The sequence below is a fragment of the Trifolium pratense genome, linkage group LG4, assembly GCF_020283565.1.
Source record: "Trifolium pratense cultivar HEN17-A07 linkage group LG4, ARS_RC_1.1, whole genome shotgun sequence".
NCBI lineage: Eukaryota > Viridiplantae > Streptophyta > Magnoliopsida > Fabales > Fabaceae > Trifolium > Trifolium pratense.
The window spans coordinates 19,578,419-19,601,393 of record NC_060062.1 but is presented as its reverse complement, the minus strand read 5'-3'; the positions used below and the strand labels follow the sequence as shown (position 1 = coordinate 19,601,393).

General features: G+C 34.5%; 2 protein-coding genes across 2 annotated transcripts; one reads left to right on the top strand and one right to left on the bottom strand.

Annotated features, from left to right (window-relative positions):
- The first annotated feature begins 1,219 nt into the window (after window positions 1-1,219).
- Window positions 1,220-2,433, top strand: LOC123924297. Its single transcript, XM_045977138.1, has 2 exons — window positions 1,220-1,700; window positions 2,039-2,433. Exons 1-2 carry the CDS (start codon window positions 1,299-1,301, stop codon window positions 2,087-2,089), a joined length of 453 nt encoding a protein of 150 aa, XP_045833094.1. The 5' UTR covers window positions 1,220-1,298; the 3' UTR covers window positions 2,090-2,433.
- Window positions 2,434-3,044: 611 nt separating this feature from the next.
- LOC123924296 (autophagy-related protein 2) lies at window positions 3,045-18,834 on the bottom strand. The gene is made up of 13 exons (XM_045977137.1): window positions 18,379-18,834; window positions 16,419-17,515; window positions 15,197-15,345; window positions 14,741-14,913; window positions 11,430-14,576; window positions 11,208-11,320; window positions 7,061-7,268; window positions 6,627-6,740; window positions 5,991-6,098; window positions 5,779-5,911; window positions 4,530-4,732; window positions 3,800-3,996; window positions 3,045-3,679 (listed from the first exon to the last, which is right to left on the bottom strand). The coding sequence occupies exons 1-13, from the start codon at window positions 18,580-18,582 to the stop codon at window positions 3,610-3,612; spliced, it is 5,916 nt and encodes a 1,971-aa protein (XP_045833093.1). The 5' UTR covers window positions 18,583-18,834; the 3' UTR covers window positions 3,045-3,609.
- Between the last annotated feature and the right edge of the window lie 4,141 nt (window positions 18,835-22,975).

Here is a 22,975-nt window from a genome sequence, read left to right as displayed (position 1 = left end):
TTTTGTTTCCTTCTTTCTTTTGTGCTTAAATATAGCTTTTCCAATTGGTGAAAGAACAGAAGAATATAAAGACATATGCATGATGCTACTTGTATATTAAATAACATGACCAAACCTACATGTGACTACTTCAAAGACAATGAACACATGTTCACTTATTTTCTTTTTCCCCCTTTTTACTCACAAAATGATAGAAATAAATGTTTCCAAGGAAGCTTTAGTGAGAAGTTATTATTAATTACATCAGTCACAATAGTCAAAATCATCGGCAGATAATGTCGTTACCCCTTTGTCAAGCATCAGTTCTGTCTAAAATAAGATAAGGGCAAAGATAATTTTAGAAACTTACATAATCATATTTATTAAATTCCAATTGTACACCAACTACCAATTTGGTGTTGCTCAGTTGGTAAATAATCGGATTCTTATTGTTTATACTTAAAAAAAGTTACATGTCAATAAAAATTGGCAAGACACGGACTATTAAGGATAGTTCATCAGGCGAGTATAAACGCAGTCGAACATGAGTAAGCCAAATCTTTCTTAAGCCTACTGAGATCTATCATGATCGCCAAGACAAGACAATTAGACGTTTTGATCGTGCTCTGAGGGACAAAGTTCTTCCCTCGGTGTAATGGCTTGAAAAGGAAAAAAAAGGAATCATTGTTGAGAGTTGACGAGAGCTTTTGGCCGATTCCACAACTAACTTGGAATCGTGAGAGAAGTCGTCTCCTTAAACTTTGAAGAATGTGTGTTGAGAGAAGTTGTCTCCTTAAATGAATCTCAACTCAATATCTTGATGGATTAGTCTCCAGTTGCAAATTAGGATTTACAACGCTTAGTTAAACTTCAAGTATTTTAGGCCGTTAATTAGAGTTTAGTATGAACTAGCATCTGGCTTAGTTAACAAAATATCTTAAGAGTAATAATATTTCGATACACAAATTCGACGAAAAATATATTGTTAACATAGTTCATTATACGTTTAACGAATCGCAACTTATTAACCATCGACTAAACACAATACCTACAATTTTCAACGTCATTAAACAACTAAGACAACAGGTAATCTTAAAGTGAATAGTGAAGACCCATATTCCAAGCATACAAAGACAAATCTAAGTAACATGTTATGTCCACTAATCAAATAAACAAACACACATAATAGATCACTACCATCATTATCAATATATAAAGCAAACACCTGCATGTGGAAACTAACCCTTCAAAGTTAACAAACAAAATATATATCCAAACAATAAGCATCAAATTTTGTAGTGCATGAGATAATTTTAACCATGGATCCAAGAATCTCTTTCTCCAATGATTTTGTTGTTAGCAAACAAGCAATCAAACATGAAAACATCTACAGAGAAGCTCCTGTCTCTTCGGATTTCGAATTCTCTGTCAAAAACTATTCTATGATATCAGCAGATCAAGCCTTTTTTAAGGGCATGCTGTTGCCTCTAAGTAGTGAAGGCTCCAAGAAGGTGACTTTAAGAGATGAACTACTTAATGATGATGATTCGCCAAAATGGTCAAAGAGTTTAAGCCGGTGGAAGGAACGATTAGGCCTAAAGAGAAGTGCATCTAAGAAAGATAAGAATAAGGGTGATCATGAGTTTGTGTCGAGATCTGTAGCTAACCATAAAGGGACTAGTTTTGGACAAGGAGAAACAACTGTTAACAAAGACATTATGGTAAGATTTTCATCTAATTATTCATCATTGCTTGTTAAGTTAGTTACTTAGGCTTTGCTCGGATAAACATTGTAATTAAGCATGTATAGTATAAACGTCCGTTTATCATATAAGTACTTGTGTCTAAACTATTTCCATAACAAAAATAATAACTTCGAACTATTTTCATATAGACGGATTAATTATAGACACATCTCATAAGCTCTCTCAAAACAGTTTAACAGTGTTCATGTCAGTAGACAAGTTCAAATAAATCAATCGAATCATGTCCTTAATTAGTACTTAAAGTAGCATTTCTCTTTACATTTACACATGCTAACAGATTATTTTCTTATCAGTTACCACAGGAATTGTTCTGTGAAGGAGGTGTAAGTTGCAAACGTAAGTGAACTCCACAGGAACAGGAACAGTATCCCTTGTCCAGGAGGGATGATATGATCTCTACTAATATCTAAAGGCATTAAGTGTTAGAATTTTTGCTGACTTACTTTTGAGCAATTTAAGTTTAACCTAAGTAGTAGAAAGAAAGTGCCTCAAGCATTATTATCTTTGTACAAAAATTTGTAGTTGAAGAAATTCCATGAGTCAATGAGTATTTTAATGTAATGTGTAATGCATCCAGTAGTTGTGGCTTTTTGTTAAGAGATAAAGTAACTATAGCTTCATGTTAATTTTGTTCATGTAGGTTCTCAAGTATCTTCACCTATTAATTCTAAGAAGGTTAATTATCCTATATATTTGCTTTCATATTATCTTAAGTGAGTTTCTTCCACTTTTCTCTTCCTTCATTGTATTAGCTACTTTACTAGCAATCTCCACAAGACACTACACCTTTGTCTCCCTTAGTTGAAACGCATGAACGGTGAACCAGTAGCACCTCCAACTCCAAGCTAGCCATCCACTTCATCCTAGAGTACCCATCTCCTACATGGAAGCAACCTCCTGATGTTTTCTTCACTTGCCTGGAAAAGGAAAATGGAAACGATTGTCGGTGGGCTTGCTCCACCCAGTAGGGATGAGTTCCACAATGGCAATCTTCTTTGATAGCATAAGTCCCATTCTGTCATGTTCTGTGTCATAATTTATATTTTTCTTAAACAGGACAAGAGATGGGGAGGGTCTATTAATCTGTCTCAGTATTAAATAAATTTGAGCACCCAATGGTATTAAACAAATTTACTTTTATATTTGAAAAATTGAGCAACCAATGCTTTGGAACACATTTTCCAAGTGCATTTTATAAGTTGACATTAGTAAGGTGAGGCAGTGTAATCTATTTTTTGATTATCAGAGGGAAAACATAGCTAATAATTTACCCTGCATTAGGTACTTACAAAATAAAGATAAATTTAAATGATTGCACACTATTATCCAGTAAAAAACACCACAATATTTACAACAAAAAAAATGAAGGCAATATACACAAATATCAAGCCTTTCAAAGAATGATATTATCTTATTATGTACATCTAACTAAACCAATGGGTCATCATATCTACAGTGACACCCTTTTAAATGAATAAGGATCAAAAACACCAACCATATTTACAGTATATACAATTACTCTGATGGAAAAGAATCAACCAACTGGTTCAATCTGTACATCTACAGCCGATGCACATGTTCAGAAATGGAAAGTGCAGAGTGAGTATGGTCCAAATGAAACATTAGCTTGTTAACAGTGATTGTACCATCTAGCAATGCCATTCAAAATTAACCAACCAAAGTTTTCTTCTCATCTGCTTGACTTCAATTGATAAAGTGCATTTTTCGTGTGCGGAGACTTCCCGGAAGACTAAAAAAAGCTCCTCCGGATCTCCTTGGTCAATGAAGTAAAAGTGTATACTACTCAATCCTCACATCATAATAGTACAAAGTCAAGGTAAGATGTCACTAATTGCACCATTGATCAGTCTTCTTCCCAGGGTTGTGTAGGACAATATTTCTCCATAGACTCCTTTTTGCGTTCAGGATCAAGGCTGTAAAGGGGGTGGAAAAGAAAAGATATTGGTTAGATACAGTTTCAGAGAATTCAAGAATTACTAAATAGGAAATTGTCTACCGAGAAAAAATCATTTCAAATCAATTTTGCAGCAGACCTATTTCTAAATCCAAGAAGAGCATAGTGTACAGCACTTGCACAAGCCGAAGCAGGAGCTATGGCAGCTGCAGGAACTGCTCGAACAGCAGCAGCCAAGGCAGGTCCTGCACCTGAGCCACGCTGGTACTTTTTCAAGGGGTTCTGAACTAACACCGCAGCAGATTTTCCTAGGCCATCGCTGAGACTCTCACAAGCCTGTAAAATCAAGGAGAACAAACTTAATATAGCAAGGAATAAAAATTAGAAAACATGATGCAAACACACTGAACTTACTTATCGTCTAAGTTTCCATGTTACTAAAAAAAAATCAACATGTGAGGTGAGAGATGCCAACCAGTTATAGTTATAACTATTATTCGGGCCGTGTCACTCTCCAATGCCAGGGCTTTTACCCTCCAAATTTATGATGGACTTAAATACCATCTTAGAATTTGAATTAGGCTTGACCCAACAAAACTGACTTATAAAGTGAGAGATGTCCTTTGTTTGTATACACTATTCACTATTCAGGTCATATCACTATCCAATGTGCAACTCTCAACAGTTTCAATAAGTACAGCGATATTGATGCACATACATTAAATATTAAATTTGCCAAGAGAGACTCCAAATTACTCATCTGGTTTTGGTTTTCATTTACTCGATACATGTTTCTATCGGTCTTTCATTTAACACATGAATAGAAGGTGACAACATAAAGCAACGTATCGTTATGAATGTTATTTTACCTGTTGAATTCCTTGTTGGGCATCCTTAGGTTGATTAGATCGAGCGCCTGTGTTTGATTTATCTTTTACAGGTGAAGAAACTGAAGAAGGTACGCTTGAAAGACTATATTCTGCTTGGAGAAGAAAGTCGTGGGCACCAGCAGCTAGATGAACTCCAAGTGCAACAGCTTCAAGAGAAATGCTTCTAAGAAATGCAATTGTACCTACAAACATATAATAAATTTTAGGGATATAAAGAGGAAAAAAATTGCAGTAAATATTTACTGCTTAGTAACAAATAGCCAATAAAATAGTTAAAAATATTCAAAGAATGGTTAATGGGTAAAGTATTCACTTATATCAATCAAAAGTATAAACCTCAAATTTCTTGGTGTAAATCAGAAGCTGTTTTTTATACAAACCAACCACCTAAGCTACCAGCAAGTTCTCAACAACAATCTTATAGTGGTAGTGTAACTTACAAAATAATATATAAGTTCTCAAAGTAATTAATCGGAAATCCTGATACCAGGGATTGACATAGGCTCCATTCAGCTATATCATTCAGTACATTTGGCTAAAAATACAAGTACTATTTATAATTTTATATCATCTTGGTGATGACAGAAGAATAATGCAGTTGTAAACAAACAACTGTACAACAACAACTAAGCCTTATCTACTAGGTAGAGACAGCAAAATTGATCAAACGCCATAACGTTCACTTTTATATGCTAAATGAGTGTTAACACTTGAGCATGGGGAAATCACTCATAAACTCTCCAAAGTAACAACACAACCTTTTGAAAAAGCCTCCACAAGGTTACTCTTTCATTTTTCTCATTTTTCAAATACAAATTGAACCTAATTACCACTTAATATTTATACATCCAAATCAAATTTAATCCAAAATTTTGTATTATCTTTTTTATCAATTCATTATTGAAAATTAAAACTAACCACCTAAATTTAATTTTCTTTGCAGAATTTTTTATAAGTTAAATAAATGTCAATAAAATAAGGCTCAAAATTGCAACATTTATATTTTTTATATATTATACTAGAATCGCAAAGGAAATCTAATTTATAAATGCATTAAGTAAAAATAAAATATTAGTATTCAATTAAAATAACCCATGCAATGCCGAGGCAACCAATAAGTATTTTGATAAAACTTCTATTACTATTGCTGCTTACTTTTTTCTCAGACATATAGCCAAATTATACAGGTGATCAAACCAGTGAAGAAATATCTACCGATAAAACCTACCTCTTTGCAAACCTTTGATCACTCTCCGCTCCTTCTTGTAGTTCTCTACAGGCGATGAAATCAGTTTAGCAGCACCAGTCCCAACAGCAATTAATGATCGTACAGTAGGAAGCCCCCGTAGTATTTTATGAATCTACATAATGAAAATCATAAATTAAGAGAGCTAAAAATAATCCTCACATTCACAGGGAACATTATCCCAGTTAGCATACCTGATTCTGAGATATATCTTCCAACCACTCCCCTAAAGCTGTTTCACAAACACTGCCCCAACCATAGATGCCAGAAGCATGAACATGTTTCAGGTTAAGCTCAACACCCTGGGACGATTTACAAACATATATCAGTTCAAATAGCATGTCCTAAAAAGAAAATATTTTTATTTTATATGTAAGGTTCACTTTTAACAAAAAATTACAACAATGTTTTATTTTACATTAATTACCAAAAATATAAAAGAATAAAAGGTCGACAATTCTCGTTATAAAATTTTCAGAGTACAAAACAACGAGTACTTTTGAGACAGCATATAAAATCCTTTATTTGATTAGATATACAAATCCAGCATAGTTTTAAAAAGAATGCTTTATTTAACAAGATTTGATACTTGCAAATAAAAGGAAACCAATGTGCTCTGTACATGTCTTTTGTAACTTTTATCAACACAAAATCTATATGTCACTTGCAGTCACCCCACCAAGTAATGCAATAGACAACTTAGCTAATAAACCAAAAGTTGATGATGCTCTACCATTATAACACTGGGTCAATGAGGTGATAATACAAAGTAGATGGAAAAAGCGAAACAATATTAATTTTTAAATCAACAATTGAAGAGAAAATTGTACCTTCCAAGGGATAAGATTTACAAGTTCTACATATTTCCCACGGCTTAATGCTGCTAGATCTACACGACTAGGACTGTAATCCACCCGAACAATAATAGACCGAATATCTAGCTTCTGAAACCAAAATTAATATCATATGATCAGCTAGCCGAAAAATTCATCCAAAAACCATTACCTAAAGTAAAATAAAGTCTAAGATGTAGATTTGATTGCATCTGTTTCTTGAAATCAATTCTTGACAAAACATAATGACAACATAAATGGGGGCAACGTAATGAACTGAATGATTGTAAAGTGCACCCCCATCACAGTAGAGCAGCCAAATTTCTCTCCTTACAAATTACAAACTTTGTGGAACGTTAGAGAACACTGCATTAAAGAATTTAGTTAAACAAGAAATTATATATTTAATCATGTTATAGAACACGACTTGCCTGGAAGTAAGGAAGCAATGCCTCTTGTGCAATTGAATGGCATGCATGATCTTCACTCCTCTCAGGAAATGATTTTGAACCCTCCAAATCATGACAATAATTAGGAGACTGGTCATTTGATGAGTTTTTCTTCCCAAAGAAATCAACAAGAAAATCAAGCTGGCACTGATGTAGATGTAATAGCATAGGTAGAAAAGCAACATTTAACCTGTAATGGAGGAAAAAAGCACATAACTTACGTATAAGGAACTTCCTGCTTATTTCTTCCAATAAATTATAAAATTTTGTAGGAAATTCCATCAAGTTGGCTAAATTGCAATGAGAAGCAAGGATATCTAATATCTTATATACAGTAACACAAATAGATCCCAACTCAAAGAAAAATTACTAGTAAAAAAAAAGTGATAAATGAGGTAATCAGCAGTCACAATGTATAGCTATAGGGAACCAGGCTGCAAAACTCAAACAACAATGTTATTGATAGAGACTTGAATGTGAAAGTGGGGCTTGACTTTGGTCCAAGACTAAGGTGTGGAAAGGAAGAGGAGAAAGGAATGATGAGGTGGCATAGAGACTTGAATGTGAAAGTGGGCCTTGACTTTGGCCCAAGACTAAGGTGTGGAAAGGAAGAGAGAAAGGAATGATGAGGTGGCATGAGAGCATGAAATGCATGAGGACTTATTCTACTATATAAAGAATAGTGAACACAAGGAATAATTTAGCTATAATTTCAGTTAGAATTAATGAAATCACTTTTAGTGATTTGGGGCACTTAGTGTTTTGGGGCTAGTAGACTCTCTCTACGAGTTTGTTACTTTCTTTCCTTTATTTTGTTATCTTCTACCTTGTAATTGAAACTCCATTAATATCAATTGCAAGCTTTTCTTCCATTCTACTTCATTATTACTGTTTCATTCATTTTCATAATTCATAAACCCAACAATTGGTCCGACCTACCAGATCAAAACCACCCTATACCCGATTCACCATAGATGCGACAAAGGACGATGGGAGGCAGAATTGAGTTGTTGGTAGAGAAGTTGATAGAAGGGAATGCAAAGATGCAATTGCTAGCAAAGCAAATGTATCAACAGACTCTCGTGTTGAGTGAACAGATCAGAAGGATGAGAGAAGAGATTCAAAAGGAGAAAACGATAAATTCTGGATCGCTGACGAATTCATCGGTACAACCATCAATCATGAAAAATCACACGGTTGTGGTTGAAGGGATAGAAGAGATTACTGATGAGTCCAAGGACGATGAAGTTGAAGTAGCGATCGAGGCATACGTCGATGACGGAGAAGAAGTTCGCTTCAAACAAATTGACTCTGGATCTGAAACGATGGTTACTGCAATGTCAGTAGGGTTAGAAGCAGTTAACAGTGATGTGATGGGGATGATAAATGGACTGGTCGACCCTCTCATTATTTTCCTCGGATGAAAGCAAACTACTAAGGAAAGAAATTCCCTTCCTCTACAGGGATTGACTTGCTTAGAAGATTGGTTATTTTATCATACCGAAACTAAGTTTCTCTAATTCCAACCGGAGCGATGTGCAAGGCTGTTTTCTTTATAATCTTTAGTGAGGTATTGGGCACACTTGTGGTAGAAGGCAGATGGATTTAGCTTCTTTCTAAGAGCCGGAGCATCGATAAGCTGTCGCAAGCAATCAAAGCGATTCCCTTCCTTATTAGCTGCAGTTACGGATTCCATTGCGACAAAATCGTATTCTGGAAGAGAGAAAGTGGTTGCTCTTGAACCACCGGCGTCGCCGGACACGGAACTGAAAGTGGTGACTAGTGAGATCCAAATAAGTCAAGTTGCTGTGGTTGAAAGCCAACCGCCACAGAAACCGCCTGACGTTGGTCAGTCTGCGACGGCGCGTTCGCGACGAGAACGCCACCCAAACCGCCGGATCGGAACAAATCCGTGGACAGAGAAAGAGAAAGTAAGTTGCGCTTTGAAAAGAGAAGGAACATGCGAATGAATATGGGTGAATCGTCATCAAAATCGTCGGAACCACCGCACACCGGTGACAATTCCATTCACGTGCGTAGTGGTATCGTTGTTGAAGGTGAGAAGATTCTGGAGAAGGTAAGGGCAAAAAGGACATTTGGTGAGCTTTCTAGATCTTTTAATTTGATGAGTCAGACCAAAGTTATTTTTTGTTTGATTTTGGAGGAAGTAGCAACATGGGCTGGGATTAAATTAATGGGCTTAGTTCAATTTAATGATAAAATCTGGATTCAAGAAAAAGGGGGTATGGGTAGCAAAATTCCAAGACAAGTTTTATTATGCTAAACCCTTAATGATCTAGAGATATTGGGGTACAATGAAAGCTTACAAAATTATGGTGCCCTCAAAGTAAGGGGTGTAATCACGCTCACATAACTTGAAAAAGAGGATATAGTATCTCATTCATTTGAGAGGTTTGTGCAACAAGGGGAATTGATGATTGGAAATTATGCAAACAAAGTGAGCAAGTACGATGATCCTTATGTCTTGTCTAAACTCAAATATTTCAATTATAAAGACTTGGTAGCTGAAGATGAGACCATGGTTACAAGAGTCAATGGAGTTTTGGGTGACTTTTCAATCAACAGGCCAACAAAGTTCAAATGGGAGGTTAGGATACATGTTTTTAAAAATTATCAGTTTAGTGGGAATATTATTATAATTCCTTCATATTCCTTGATGTATACAGTTATGGTTGCAATGGTGGTGCCAATTCCGGAAGCTCTAGACTATGTTTTTCGCAAGCAAGTGAATGTCTTCAACAACTACAGTGATATGCAGCTCAGGGGTCAAATCGACAATAATGTAAGATTTTATTTCCTGCCAATTTCAGCTGTTTATTCAGGGTGGCAAACACTGAACTTTTGGGTCCATAAAATTGAAGAAGGAAAGACCAATAGTCTTTCTATAAATTTGATGAAGTTCATGACAAAGATTAGTAACCTTGGTCATTTTTCAAAACCTCAATTGGCGGCTGATAAGGAAAATTGCAATTTTGCAATAGTTCTTATTATGAAGAATTTGGAAAAATTGAGGGAGTATTTGTTAGGCTTCAAAGTGGAGAAATATACAAGGGTGATTATTATAATTCATCACATGATGCAGCCAAGTTTGGATAGATATAATAAGGGGAAGGAGATAAATGTGTGTTCATTGAGATCTTTGGTTGATAAAATTGAATTGCTGTCAACTGCTTTGGTCGAAACACTTGCTCAATTTGCTTGGATTGAAATGCTTATGCTTATGCTTATGCAATCTTTGGAGGGAATGAAGGTTGGGGTTGTTTTGGGAATTATGTTTAGATATGCATTCATACAATGGGATCCAGGAGAACTCAACTTTCTCATTGCAACTACAACTGATGACTATTGCTTAGGTGGCCTACTTACTTTTCATGGATGGTTCAACTTTGTATTTGATAGAGGCAAGTTTGATGGATGCAAAATTTCAACCTTGAGGACAAGGTTGTTTGAAGGGGTGGGTATTGATAGAGACTTGAAAGTGAAAGTGGACCTTCACTTTGGCCCAAGACTAAGGTGTGGAAAGGAAGAGAGAAGGGAATGATGAGGTGGCATAGAGACTTGAATGTGAAAGTGGGCCTTGACTTTGGCCCAAAACTAAGGTGTGGAAAGGAAGAGGGAAAGGAATGAGGAGGTGGCATGAGAGCATGAAATGCATGAGGACTTATTCTACTATATAAAGAGTAGTGAACACAAGGAATAATTTAGCTATAATTTCAGTTACAATTAATGGAATCGCTTTTAGTGATTGGGGGCACTTGGTGCTTTGGGGCTAGTAGACTCTCTCTACTAGTTTGTTACTTTCTTTCCTTTATTTTGTTATCTTCTACCTTGTAATTGAAACTCCATTAATATCAATTGCAAACTTTTCTTCCATTCTACTTCATTATTACTGTTTCATTCATTTTCATAATTCATAAACCCATCAGTTATGCTTTAGCTAAAAAGACCTAGCTACAAATCTACAAATACTTAAGGAAGTTAAAGGAAGTCCCAATTACCACAGCACTCAGGTTATTTTCATTTACTACAAATGACAAAGCTTTATCAAAAAGATAGATTCTTCAAATACCTATAGAAACAGTTTAGATTTGTATTATAACAATCTTACCTGTACTCCTCAAGGGGAGTTAAAGGATCTGGTCTAACTGCCTCCAAGTCCAACTTCAATGCTTTTGAAGAAGATTCCCTCGGATGACCCTTTGAGTGATAATATCCCAGCACCTTCCAATTCAAAAATAGAATTATGAAAACTAAGAATTTGCAAGTTATGAGATGTTCAAGTAAATTAAAATATAATATTAATTTAATTCAACTAAACCATAAATATTACCAGTATCCAAGGTGCATTTTGGCTTCTGTCATAGAGATAAAAATCTTGAACAGACAAATACATCTTTGATACATGTAGTCCACCAACTGGAAATGTATCATACTGAAATTTCATCCCAGACAATGCAAATTCCAAGCAAATAGATGTGTTCCTCCCAGAATGTTGTCCATTTTTATCTGAATCAACAAAGTCAGACCCACCAAACATTTTCCATCTTATATCAATTTTCTTTAAAATTAAGCGTCCACAAGTCTTGCTGTGAGATGAGGAATCATTAGAATTAAGTGTGCCATGATCTGCGGCCTTCATCGGACCAGTTTTTCCATTTTCCTCTGAAATGTGGTTTTCTAATACTTTTGATGAGTTGCCTCTATACCATCCACCACTTCCTCTTTCAATATCTCTATGTGACACATTCCTCAGCTTTATTTTGGAAAGCTCATCAGAATGTAAATCTATAGATAGCTCCGAGAGAGGGCGTAAGTCAGACAAACAATAGCTTTCTATAATCTCTGGAAAGCATCCGTCATGCAGAAATGAAGTTTGACTACCCTCTGGTCCTATTACAGGCACTGACTCATTCAACATTAATTCAGGAGAGAGAACTTCAGGCTCATCCAAATTCATCTTACCAGCCTCAATTAAGCTTCCTTCAAGTGGCATGTAAAATCCTGATTCAAAAGAATATGATTGCCATGCATTATTGTCATTCACTTGAAATGCATCTTCACATATTTCATCCATCAAGCCAGCTATACTAGATCCATCCTTTGAATGTGTTTTAGGGGAGCACTGCTCAGAAGTTGAAGCCATTGTGTCACATCTGAGATGCTTAATTTCATTACTAAATTCATTGCTTTGCTGTGCTTGTTGAACATTATCCCACCTATTCTGCAAATGCACAATGGACTCCTCCACATCAGGGGCAAATAATAGCTGAAGTTGAGCAGCCAAACGAATCAGCGCAGCCATTGTATCATAACAAGTTTCCACATAAAGGTGAGATTTAGATAATTCTAGTTCCCAAAGAAGACCACTAGCACAATTGGTTTTTAAAATTGCCTCCAGAAAAGCCTCCTGAGCAACTTTAACATAACCCGACTTTTGAAGATGTTCTACACTATAAGTGCCAGGAAAAGAATCATGCTTTGATATCAAATGAAGCAGAAGCCCCAGGTCTTGCACTCTAATTTGGAAAACACTTTCAACTGAATCTGCAGTAGATGAACTTGAAAGAGACAAGTTGGATGCAGCCAACAGACAAGAAACACATTGTTCCCCCGTTTCTTCTTTGATACAAGAAAAGCCAGACTCGGAATTAAGGGCCTCAGTCTGAACAAGATTTTTCGTATAGGGCTCATAACTCAAAGCAATATCAATCAAGCTGAGAACAAAACAAGTCGTGTAAGAGATATCTTGTTCCATCTTTGAAATACTAGTATCATCTGCATCCTTAGTATTAGAAGCGGGCAAACTAAAAAAGGATGATATTACAACAAACCAATCCAGACGACCGCCTACAGCAATAAGTGTGCCGCAGCTGACAGCAATAGATGTAATTTTATGAGAAATCTCTGGGTCAGATAGAAATACGATATCAGAACCAGCACATCTAGAAGATAACGCATTAGAACCTCCCCCATTTCCTCGCTTCACAGAGGAGTTGTTGCAATTAACCAGAATAAACTCGTGATCAGGAACCCCTGTAACGAACCCGGACAACTTGCCTTCGCCATGGGTTAGTCGGAAGAAACTCGCATCCTTAACACCACCAGTATTAGTGACAGACAGCAACTCAAACCTTTGTACCTTCAGCTTGAATTGATGCCATTGTCCGGGAAGCTCACTCTTGATTGAACTTTCGCCACTTTCAGATGTATCCATACTAATAAGAATTTCTACAGAATCACATTCCAAAAATACTGATGATTGTGAAACTGAAGATTTTTTATCCACCTTAGCTTCCTGAGTAGTCCCACATGTCATTGCATTTAGCATCTGAAGAATAAGCTGGTATATGCCTTTATATTGAGAATCATTCACATTAATCACAACTTGAGATAGATGAACATGCATTAGAAATGACGAGCTTAGAATCATCTCTTGTTGAGTTTGAGATTTCCAATCTTCCAAATCTTTCACCGTTGATGCAGATGCATACTCATATCCTCTTCCAGCAATATCATCTTTTCCCATTGATTGCTCTGAATTAACAAATGATCTAGCTTTCTTAGCAATCCAAGGACCAGTCACTTGACCCTCCTGCCAAACCATACGAAAAACAGAGAAACAACCCCTTCTGCGAGCAATGGAAAGAAAGCAGCTGCCAAAAAATCTCTCATTCTTCATATCATTGGAGCTTATTCTACCACTGTCGTTACATGTTGATGTGATCAAGTATATATCTAGATCACAGAAATTCAACTGAAGAGATTGTGCTGCTACAGAAGGAAATCTTTTATTTGAACTTGCACTTGAAGTTTGGCTACCAACTGGGGTGCAACCCTTGTTCAAAGGTGACAATGAAGTAAAATCAAGAGCAATGAACTTCTCCCATGAAAATGAAGCTGCATGATCTCCAACCCTTTCAAAAGGGAAACACAGTATTACTCTTGCACTGGAAGTTGATATATCACCATGCAAACATTCTGAACTTCCCTTCGCATCATTTTGAGATAATCCACACTTTTCATCTGACGCTTCAGACAAAATCTCGTCTGCTTTACTATGCACTTCAAGTGATTTTTCAATTTCCTTTAGCAGGTTAGTGAGCAGATTTATCACAGAAAATATTACCCAGAAAATAAATGGGGGCAGGTTCAGCGAGAATGATGTCAGCCTAGTCACACAACCATCTGAAGAATTTGATTGCACCGTAAATTTGCAATTGGTGACACCAGAAGTTTTAAACAATGTAACTTTCAGTAAGCAATCCTTATTTCCAAATGGAAAGTCTGTGGCAACTGGCCCAAATAATGAATCTGAATATAGATTGTAAGAGGTAGACAAAGGGAGAGCATCAAGGACCTTAGTCTGTAGGTGTCCAATCAAAGCACTTCGATTTTCGGCATCACTCCCAATGTTCGAAAAATTAGCAACCTCTACATACTTCACTGTTCCATCAAAAGTTGTCATTTGTGGACATACCTGTTGACATTGCAATGCATTAGGATGGAATTTATTCAAAATCGAATAGCAGAGAATAAAAATAGGTAGACACTACTGGCTACATAAAGCAAACATGAAACCATGGGTAAGGACTAACGAGAATGCAACAAGGTTCAAGGAAAAATTATAGAAGCAAATTATACCTTCAAGGCAACAACAATTTCATTGCACTCTGCACCAAGATAATCAATCTGTGATCCAACAGTGTTACCAATTTTATGCCCATAAAAATGGCTCTGTTCATCATCACAGAAGGACAAAACAACAGATACTCCAGAAAAAGTAGCCCTGAGAATGGTTTCCATGTGTCTCTGCTCTGTTGACCAATATCGTAAAAAAGTAGTTAGTATGAACAAACTATCAAAAGGAAACATTATATATTTGGCATGCCTGGTTATTAGCAAAATCATTGGAAACAGGTATCTCCCATCCCAAATATATTTTCCTATATTGAGACATGAAAAGGGTAATGTGCGAAAATGAACAGTACACAGAAAGTTCTGAGCTAGACTGAAAATAATAAAAAACTGCAGTGCAAATAAAAATGAAGATACAAGTTGCCATGACAACAACTGTAAATAATATCATAAGTCAAGTACCGGAGGGAATATGCAAAGATCCAGAGGCAAGGCTGGATGCAGCGGTAATAGCACTGAAAACCGAACAAGTCCAATTCCACATTCCACTACTCCCTAAAGCAGATTGAGAATTCCTCATTCCATCAAAACATTCAAAAAACTGGTCCACACTGCATGAATTCCCATAATACCAGAATTATCAACAGACCAATAAAATACTAAAACTACAGACTTGATTTAGCTTTCATCTAGACAATAGCAATCCTGCTCAGAAGTGATATTGCAGGGACATTGTGAACATTAAGTAAAATTGCACAACTTACACGAATTAGTGAAATTAGCGGAAAGTAATAACAAAGAAAGTTTAGTTATTAATACAAATGAATTCGAACTACACTACCATGTTAAAGTTTTTAGACCCATCTACAACACATTCAACATGTAGAGAATCTAGAGATATTTGAATGTTAGATATAAGTTTTTTAAACAAAAATAAAATCAATCGAAGAGTTGTTTTCCCTCTCTGAAATATGGGTACTCCAAAATTTAAGTTGTACCCAGTAACATACCCACACCGGATAGGGCACTCATTGGGGGTAAAAGCCGAATCCGTACCAAAACCTTTTAATAAAATACAAATTGGGTACTCCATTTGAGTACAGTGTTTTTTTGAGTATATACCGGTCCATACCTCTGATAAATAAATATATGTTTCTTATTTAGGACAAAACGTTACAAACTAAGGCTTTTCCGTCTACTTTTTTTAGTTTCCCTATTACATTGTGCATTCTTCCCCTAATTTCTAATATACAAATAGCCTTTCTCTATTTTCTGTCAAGCAATATATTTTCTTCTTATCCTAATATTCCTGTTTTCCAATATTTATTTCCTAATTACATTTTGATTTGTGATGTTGCAAATAATTTGTGTATCATTTCTATCTTTTTAAACAATCTAATCATGATTCTATAAAATTTATACTGAAGTGCCTATACCTTAATTTTTTTGAAAAATTTCATATCTCGTACCCAGTACCGGTACCATTCTTATATCCACACGCAATATAGCATATAGGACAATATTTTAATTATGAGATTTACAGGAGAAGTGAATTGGTCAAACTTAATAAGATTTTCATATTTGCCAAATTCTCTAGAAGGACTGGTGGCCGCAATTTATTTCTATCACATTCTTCTCTAAAAATAAAGGCATTTAAATTAAAACATGTCAAACAAGGACGTACCTTGCCCCAAAATCAGGTTCTTGAATACCATCTTTAAGATTTAGATTAGTAGAAAATGGCACCCAATCTGAAATAAGATTAGCAGCAGGAAGCAAAGCTTCGGTGAGGGATTCTGGATCTTCTGGTTTAGTCAAGGAGGAACAATTGGCGGGCAAACTACCATGGCCAGTTATCATTTCACCAGTGACATTGGTAATAGAAACTGAAGTTGGTGAAGGACACAACAACGCAGAATTTAAATGGGAAGATCCTCTTACGTTGTGATTCTTGCAACCTTTTGCACCCTTATTCAAATTTTTAAGAGTTCCCCATGACTTCAATAGCCATTCAATTGAGCTAGGTTGAAATCTTAACACTACTGGATCAACACAAACATCTGCATCCACCTTGCAAATGTCCAAAGAACCATTCTTCCAAGGAATACTTAATTTTACAATTCCACCAAATCCGCCTTGCTTCCCAGTCATGACCGGACATGTGGATTTATTTGATCCCAAAATAGGATCACCCCATCCTGCTTCTGCCACATTTTGAACGGGTAACTGGTTATTTTCGTTATCTATTTTGAGAATTTCAAGTACTGCCCCATCAAACTTCACAAAGTTTGTCAACTGGCTTATTCCAAGGACATCAACATTAGACTCAGTATCTTCAGATAAACTTGTTCCACACTGTATTTCAGAAACCCGAAGAACTAAAGTCCGATTACTATCTATTTCCTCTCCTTCATTTTCCAAAGACGGATCAAACGCGACAATCACGTTTGTTATTTTCACATGGAAACTTGTAAGCAACCACTTTATCATCTTTGCAATAGTTTTCACACCTTCATGAACATCCACTGAAATTGACTTCATAGCATCATCTACTGTTTCATGCTTGGTCTTGTTTGAACTATATTTGATTTCATAAGTATCGTTATCAACATCGGAACAACCAACTTCATCTTCAGTTGTCGAGTTTTTATCTATGCACGGAGAAACTACAAGTTCGAGTTCATTCACTTCAACCTCACAACCTTCGCCACTCCAAGGCATTTTAACCAACAAGTATCCAATTGATCCTTCTTTTACCATTATAGATGCTGTTTTACCAAGCTGTTACAACAATAGCAGAAGAAAGCAATAAAGCATTGTAAAATAATAACATACTAATGATGAATTTTAACAGAGAAAACCTTCAATGAAAATAACATTAATCCTACTTACAACAACAACGACAACCAATCCTTATCCCGCTAAGCGCGGGTCTACATGGATCAAACGACACCATAATGTTCTATACTTCTATCATACTACCTCTATCCCTAACTATAAGACCCTCTTGAGAAATTTTCTTGTCCCTTTTTATAAGACCCTCTTTGAATTTTCAACCACATTGATTATTTCTTTACCAATATACCCCTAATTATTATACCTCTTTTTCTACAGTCTACAATGAATACTATTACTAATGATAGGAACATAAATAAATTATCTCCCTTAAAAGGATAAACTAGTAAAAACAACACCCACTATTAATAAATTTATTATTACTACCAACTTTCTTAATTCTCGTGATTTAGTCAACAGAGTCTTATATACAGGGACGGAGGTAGTATATTGTATCCCTATCCAACTCATTAATCCCTATATCTTTGCTAAAAGTTTCTTTTATAGTTTTTCTAAGTCTTCCTCTCCCTCTAGTGATTTGACTACCCTCCTTCTTATTGCTAAATCTACTAGTCTTGTCTCTACATGACCAAACAACCTATGCCGAGTTTCCACCATCCTTCCTAGTCCTACCATAGGTGCTACCCCAACTCTCTTATTAACGCTAATTTACACCCTATGCTACAATTCTACAAGTTAGTCCAACTTCACCTAAGAACTTCATAACATATAACAAATATAACAAAATTTCGGAATAGGAAATAAATATAAATAATAAAAAAGAGAGAAAGCGATTATTGGATAATTACCTTGGCGTTGATGAAATCAAGATTAAGAGCAAGATCGGTGAGTTGAATAGTTCCTTGAGAAAGTTGAACATCGAGCTGATCAAGGTCAATTTCACCGAGAATAAATTGCCCCAATTTCTTCTTAAGGAAAAATTTGCAAACCCTCTTAAGAGCCCAGCGGGAGAACATGGCTTCCGCGGATTTTGCAATGTTCCAAGGAAACATGATTATGGAAAAGGGGGAAATTGAAGGAAGAATTAGGGTTTGAGATGAAACGGAGGACGGTGATGATGATAGGTTTTTGCGATTGCGATGTTTTTGGGTGGCGGAGACCAAAAACGGTAAAGCTCCATACGCAAAATGAAAAATCGATGATTGAAATAAGATAGGAATAGAAATAGAAATAGGAATAGGAATGATGTTTTTTTAAATTTTCAACTTGAGTCTTCGATTTTCTTAATTATTAGTATTTAATGTATGTATATTCACTCCTTTATATTTTTTGGAACAACTTTTCATACAAAGTATTTTTAATTATTTTGATAATTTTTCATTTGTATTAGTTTTCGTGTCAATTCGTATCGTCTATTATATTTTTTTTAGGTAATATAGTGGCGACTCACACATTTAAACGTGGAGAAATGTGAAATTCGATGTTCGAACTATACTCACTCCAATAATATAATAATAAGTTTACTTTTAAAATTCATTGTAGAATTAGGGTCGTTTCAATTTCGCTTATTTTTTAGTTTATGAAAATAGTTTATGCTGATAAATAAACTTTTGTGTTGATTCATAAGTGTCACTCACAAAAATTGTATATTTATAAGTTGTTTTTATCATAAACTACCTTAAAAAGCAAATAATAATATATAAAAATTTATTTATTTGCATAATATATTTCGCATAAACTCAAAAATAAGTCAATCCAAAAAGGACCTTAATTTATTTATACTATGATATAAGCTCTATTTGTAATATGTGTAACATAACAATCTTATATTAACTAAATGTTACATAATTCCTATTTTATATTTCCTCTTGTCATATATATAAGAAACATTTCATTTTTTAGATTTATTGTAGAATTGATGTATCTAAACAAAAATGTAATTTAAATACATACATTTTACAATAAATGTAAAAAGTGAAATGTTTCTTATATATAAAATCGGAGAAAGAATTAACTAAACATGTTGGTTTGCATAAAGGATTTGTGATCATAAGTGAGAACAAGACAAGTGCAGCAAGGTGATTATGATGATAATTTGTGTTTTATTGAACAACAATAACACTTACTTTTATGGTATGAAGATGTATCAACATAGAAAACATCTTACTTCAACACAAAACTCCATGAACCCAAGAAGAAGGAGGAGGAGATTTTTTTTTTTTTTTTTACTATTATAGGAGAAATGGAAGGTGATTGAGATGACCCATTTGGTGAAAGAGGAAGAAGAAACAGGGAAATTGGAAAGTGGGTAAGTGAAAAGATTCAAATAAAAGACACCTACATGAATAAATATTCAATGTCGATGTCAATATACTTTTACTCTCAACCACATTCTATCGATGTGACGAGAAAGATGGAAGAATTTTTTTAACAATTTTGTTTATTTTTGTAAATGACTTCTTTAACAATTATTCTTATTTAAATTTACAAGTCACCTTTTGCAACAAGTAATTTAATAGGGATCATCCATGATCTCATAAAAAAGAGTCTATATTAGGGTTCTCATGGAAGAAAAGTAAATGAATAGAATACCAAATGTTATAAGAAAGAGAATAGAAAACGTAAATGAAAAATTTTGATGGGAAGAAAAAGAGTAAAGGAAAGAGACTTTGTATAGATGTGAGGAAGATATTTATTCCGATAAGTCTATTATCAGATATGTGAAACCGGAAATACAAAATTAAAGTGTATTGGCATACAATTATTTAATTATTAGACTTGAAAGATGTATTAGATTTTTCATTAGGCTTTTGATTGAATTTAAAATGAAAAAAAATAAAATAAAAAAGGACACAAAATTAGGCTTTTAATTAGAAGATTTGAGGGTAATAATGGATAAATCATGGCAATCAAAATTCTTAGGAGAAAGCTTAGTTGTATTTTTTATTCAGTCACACACATATTTAGAAAAAGGTAAAAAGAAAAAATAATTAAATAATATGTATTTTTTGAGATGCTATTTCGGGTGTGTTTGGTAACACAAATAAGCTAGCCTATAGCTTATTATATGAGCTTATAAGCTTGTTTCAAAAAATTAGAGGTGTTTGGTAACAAGCTTTTTGTACTAGCTTACAACTTTTTTTCAGATGCTATTTCAAGTAGCATTTGAGCTTATAGCTTATAGCTTTTTACAATTTATTCCATTTTTACCCTTTAATTTAATAACTACCCACTCTAAAAAATAAATTACCCACTATCAATTATGTAATTTTATATTTAATAACCACTTTAAAAGCTAATTTTACCAAACACTTTAATTTCAATAAGCCGGCTTTTCAGCTATCAGCTAGCTCATAGCTTATTTTTACCAAACAGACCCTTCAAGTAGCGTATGAGCTTATAGCTTATAGTTTTTTCATTTTATTCCATATTTACCTTCATTAATTTAATTTATTTATTTTTTAAAATTATAATAACTACCCACTAACACTTACAAAAAAAAAAAAACCTACCTACTAACCATGTATTTTTATGTCATTTTGTATTTACAACAGCTAAATTTGTCAAACACTTATTCTACTAGCTTTTCAGCTATAAGCTACCAGCCATCAGCTATCAGCTAGCTTATAGCTTATTTTTACCAAACAGAGCCTAAAATTCTCTTTAGGAAGATAAATAAGCTAGCTTACTAGCTTATAAGCTGAAAGTTTTGTTTGGTAACGATTTTTAAAAAAGAGCTTATAACTTATTTTACTAACTTATAACTTATTTTTCAAACACAAATAGCTTATGAGCTTAAAAAAATCCGCAGTTTATCTTTTATATTATAAGCTTGTATACACAAGCAAACTCTAAACCCTAATTTGTTTTCCATGTTTTCCCTCCATTTTATCTTGCAATTTTTATTAAAAAATAATACAATTTTGTCTTGACAAGGATTCGAACCTATAACCCTTCAGTGCAAGGCAATATTTCCAACCACTGTGGCGAGTATATCAATTGTGATTAAAATTATGTGCAAGAATTGATAAGCACCGTCAGTTTTAAAAGTATATCATATCAAAATTATCGTTGAATATATTATTCATCACGAAATATTTTTATGTCTTTCCTGATCAAAGATTTTTTTTCTACCGGATCATAAATTTAGAGAATAATTATCATGTGAGATTTGGAAAAGTTATTATAACGTGTGATTTGGAAAGTTGTTATCAAACTCAATTATGTTAAATCAATTTTTTTTTTTTGCAATACAACCAAACACAACCATAGTCATGTCACTAATCACATTCATTATTTTGATTTTAACATTGCAGATTTAATATTAACTGAGGTGATCAATTGATACAATATGCACTAGCAGATATTGAGATGATGTTACGTAGTTGTGGGAATAGTTTAAAAGATTATCCTCCAATGCCTAGAGCAGCCACATCATTAGTTCATGATATACAAAATAGTTTAATACACGACAAATTGAATTATAACAGACAATCATTAGCTTAGGAACATGTTAGATTGATGTCAACTATGACTTCAGAGCAACGTAAAGTATATGACACAATCATGAAGCACCAATGATGCACAAACAATGTTTCGAAGCTGTTGATCGAACTTTAAAAGATATTCTCAATTCTATTGATGAAAAAAATAAACACATTCCCTTCGGTGGAAAAGTTGTTGTTTTTGGCGGAGATTTTAGACAAATTCTACCAGTAATACCCAAAGGTACAAGGCCAAAAGTTGTTCATGCTACTATTAATTTTTCGGTTCTTTGGAATTTTTGTGAAGTTTTAACATTGAGTAAAAACATGAGGATTCTCGGTGGTGCTTCGAGTGTAGACGTTGAACAAAGAAGATTGTTTTCTGAATGGGTTTTGGGTGTTGGCGATGGAGAAATTGGAGATGACAACGACGATGATTTATAACTTGACATTCCATCAGATTTATTGATTCCAAATTCAGATGATCCTCTTGCCTCTATCGTTGAAAGCACTTATCCCCAACTTTTACAAAACATGAACGATATAACGTATTTCCAAAATAGAGCTATACTAGCTCCTAAAAATTCAATAGTCGACACAATAAATGATTATATGTTGGATTTAATTCCTGGTGAAGAAAAAACATATTTGAGTTATGATACTCCACTCACACAAAATGTAGACGGTCAAACAGTGGATGATGTTCATACTCCCGAATTTTTGAACACGATTTCTACGTCGGGACTTCCAAATCACAAGTTGAGACTTAAAGTTGGAGTTCGAGTTATGCTATTAAGGAATTTGAATAAAAAATTAGGATTATGCAATGGAACAAGACTTATTATTACGAGATTGGGAAAACGTGCTCTTGAAGGAAAAATTATTTCAGGAAGTAATATTGGTGATCAGGTTTTCATAATTAGATTTTCTCTGACACCATCTGACGTGAGAATTCCTTTTA